At 48.3% G+C, this 3,476-nt stretch overlaps 1 protein-coding gene across 1 annotated transcript in view; it reads right to left on the reverse strand.

Moving 5' to 3' along the window:
* The window catches only part of TSEN54 (TSEN54 tRNA splicing endonuclease subunit), a 12,487-nt gene extending 9,338 nt beyond the window's left edge, over positions 1–3,149 (reverse strand). The window contains exons 1-3 of the mRNA XM_010002728.1: positions 3,045–3,149; positions 2,911–2,945; positions 2,701–2,762 (exon numbers count right to left, since the gene is read on the reverse strand). Of these exons, the coding sequence (XP_010001030.1) occupies positions 2,701–2,762; positions 2,911–2,945; positions 3,045–3,149 (202 nt within the window). The remainder of the gene's footprint in view (positions 1–2,700; positions 2,763–2,910; positions 2,946–3,044) is intronic.
* Positions 3,150–3,476: the final 327 nt, after the last annotated feature.

Below are 3,476 nucleotides of genomic sequence, written 5' to 3' on the forward strand. Positions count from 1 at the left end.
CCCCACCCACCCAGTGGCTGAAACACGACCAGCCTCCCTGATGGCGGCCTCGGCTGCAGACACGGCTGGGTCTGCTGCCTGGGGAGGCCTGAACGCACCTGATGGGGAAACGCACCAAATCGAGTTTCACCTCAAGCCCCGTCTCCTGTTGCTTCAGGGACAGCTCGCAGGAGCCGCTGAGCCTCAAGTAGGAAAAATACAGCTTTTCCCCCCGCCGGAGTCCCAGGTTCCCGCTGCGGTTTCCCAAGAAGAGGCCTCTGACGAGGTGCCAGCACAGGCAGACGAATGCGAAAAACATTCCCCTCCGTTTCCCGCTGAACGGTTTAATTGTCGTTTCCTGCCTGATTATTTCCTCCTTCTAAACTGAGCCTTTGTCCTGCAAGGGGGTGAAGCGATTTTGGTCAGTGGTGCCTCTCCATTCATGAGGGGAGATAAGTCTCACAGACGGCCCAAGGGACAGCAGGCTCTGCAGTCACAGAGCTTTTTCTCCCCGATTTCTGAAAAATACGTATTTTGGAGGCTACCTGGACTGCCTGGTTTTAACATAACCCCCAGGGCACCATGTTCTGTAGCTTTCAACTTGCTGCCTGTCACCCCTTTGTTTAACTCAGTCTCTCCTTAAAATAGATGTGTGCTTTAAGTGCATCAGGAAAAGCTCCAATCCAGAATTTGCTTTTGTCACCCACTGTGATTACAAGACCCAGAAATGTCAGGACTAATCTCTGCCCATATTTCTATTCAATACTGGGATTTTAGCTGTCATGGGGTAAGGGTGGGGGTCCCATTCCTCACAGGGGCACCAGCAGAGCCTTGTCCCTAGTGGGACTCACAGCTCTCCCCAGCTGAAGCCTCTTAATCAGCCCTAATGAGCTGAGTCTTATCAGCTGGGTGTGGGTGGTCTTGGGCAGCTGCACTTTCTTTTCCTCACTTACAAAATGAGGGTGAGGTGAGTTTCTTCATATATTTTTCTGAGATTTAGTTAAGGTTCTTGATATTAAGTTTTTGTGCAGCTGCCTTGAAGCTGTGATTGTAGTGCTTCTGGTAGTTTTGGGTTGGAGTTTGTTGGGTTTTTTTCTTGAAATTTGGGGTGTTTTTCCCTTTGTTCTGGGTGGGACCTGGTTGCAACTCCAGTGGAGCAACTCTGTGTGGAAGGAAGCATAAAAAGGAGTTGATGGAGACTGTCCTGGGCTCTCCATAGTGGGTCTTTGTGGCAGGATTGTAAGAACAGCTGCAAGATGTTCCTCTTGGAGCTAAAAAAAATGGAGAAGGCTGGTGGCAATGTTTCACTTCATGAGTAAATGGTCTACTCTGGGTATCCTGTGACCTGAAACAGGATGGACTGTGAGCCTGGAGGCTTCCAGGGAGGAAGAGGATGGCCCCAGGAAGCAGAGCAGGATCCAGCCCTCATTGCCTGGGTGCCAAAGAGCCACGGAGGAAACTAATGATGAAGGCCATGGCTGCCCCTCAGTCCTGTGGGATGCTGCCCTTGGCCCAAGGGAAAATGGGCTTGATTTGACTGGAGAGACACAACACTGGATGTACCAGGACTCTGTACTGGAATGATGGGCTGTCAATGCAGGTAAGTGTGGTGGTTTTGTCCACTTCTCTTATTTTTCTTTTCCTTGGGGGTAGAAAAAATGTTGGTCAAGTATAAAAAGACTCTCAGGGTTGAAAATGTGGGTTGGTTACCTCTTCTGAACAGAGCTGCCTGTTTCTGCCTCCTGCTGATCCTGGCACTCCAGGGAGGAGTAGAACCAGAGCTGTGGTGTGAGGGGACGGGTTTGAGCCCTTTCAGTCCTTTTCTGTTGTGTCCAAGTTGTGCTCGTGCAGACCCTGTAATCACAGGTTCCTTGTGGCTAACTCTTGGATGAACTTGATGTAGACAGACTCACAGTGTTTTCTGAGAAAACAAGAGCAAGTGTGGCCTTGGGATTGTTTTTCTAGCTTTGTGGGGTGTGCTGAGTGCAGCCAGGTGGGAACTGCAGGCCCTGTGCTTGAGCTGAGCAGCTCTGCCAGGTACAGCTACCTGCTTTGTTCCCTGTGTTAACAACTCCTCCAGTTCCTGGCATGGGATTTGGAAATACTGTAGTAATTCTGCAGCAACCAGCTGTGCCTCAGCTGTCTGTGGCTCAGGCTTTATGTATTTGCCAACAAATGGTACTTCTTGGAAAACAGTATCTGAGATGGGTAACATGGACCACTTCAACTTCATTGCAACCCATGAAGAATGTCCTGAATCCAAGAGATTTTGTGTGTAGATGCTCTGTGTGATTTGGAACAGAAAAGGTTGTTACAGACTCCCTAAAACTGGCAAGTACTTAAATTCCTGTGTGTTGCAATACATGAGATACTATCACAATTCCTCAGCTCTGAGCTGTGTTCACATCATCACTGTTCAACAGCCCTGTTATCACAGGTTAGTAGTAGTTCAGCATACAGCTGCCTAATGATTGTTATTCTTAATTATATTCTAGTGGGAAATACCTCAACTCTGAGTGTCTAGAGCATCATATAAGACAATTTCTTACTGTAGAGCATAAGGGAACATTTGGCGAACAATTTCAACAGGATTTGGCAGACCTTAAATATGCACTAAAGTACTTGGTTTTGGATGAAAAGCAGATAATGGTGTCAGGTGTTACAGCTTGTCTGGGAGGTGGGGGACCAGTCTGTTTTCTAGCCTCACCTGGGAGTTTTTGGCAAATTCCTTGCTGCTGCAGGATGTTTGCGATGCCTGTGATTGTTCCTGCAATGTGTTACAGCTGGGAGTTTGGGCAGGGCATTGGAAAGAGCCTTTTGCCCCAAAAGGAGATGATTGTGGAAGGTTTCCACAATTATTTCCATCTGGAGAGAATGGCTGAAGCTTTTCGCATTTCCCCAGTTTGCCTTGGCAACCTCCTTGTGGCTCACTTGAAGAGACTGAAGGTTTGCACTGGGATGCCTGGCTAGGGGTAAAAAGGAGCCTCACTGTTCAGAGTTCAAGGCTGTAGACTGTGCTCCTTGCTCAAGTTTCATAAGTTCTCCTGCAATGTATTTGCACTTACCAGGTACTTTGAAATATCTTCTGTGGGCTTCGGTGTGGAGGAGCACTCAAAAATCTGCTGCTTGTTGCTGGGATTTCTGTGAAAGGAGGTGCTTGGTTGGGGCATGCCTTTTGGTCAGAGACAAGTGACTGAGTCAGGACTCCTAGGGTGTCTTTGGCTTGTGCTGGAGACTGGGAAGGAGGGAATATTGCTTAAGGCAAAGAACTGGGAAATCAAGGGCCTGTTCTGCAGTGTGTCATTGGTCTGTGAAGCTTCAGGCTGTTCCTTATCTGTTCTGGATGCCCCAGGCTTTAAACCTAGCAGGTTGAACAATATATGCTGTACTGATTGTAAGGCTGAGTCCATAACCATGATGAAGCTCAGAGCATTTGGTGATTAAGGTGCTGAGGAAGGGTGAGGAGCTGCTCAGTGTCTGCACCAGCAACCCTAGAG

This window comes from Chaetura pelagica, unplaced genomic scaffold (genome assembly GCF_000747805.2).
Source record: "Chaetura pelagica isolate M959 unplaced genomic scaffold, ChaPel_1.0 scaffold47, whole genome shotgun sequence".
Taxonomy (NCBI): Eukaryota; Metazoa; Chordata; class Aves; order Apodiformes; family Apodidae; genus Chaetura; species Chaetura pelagica.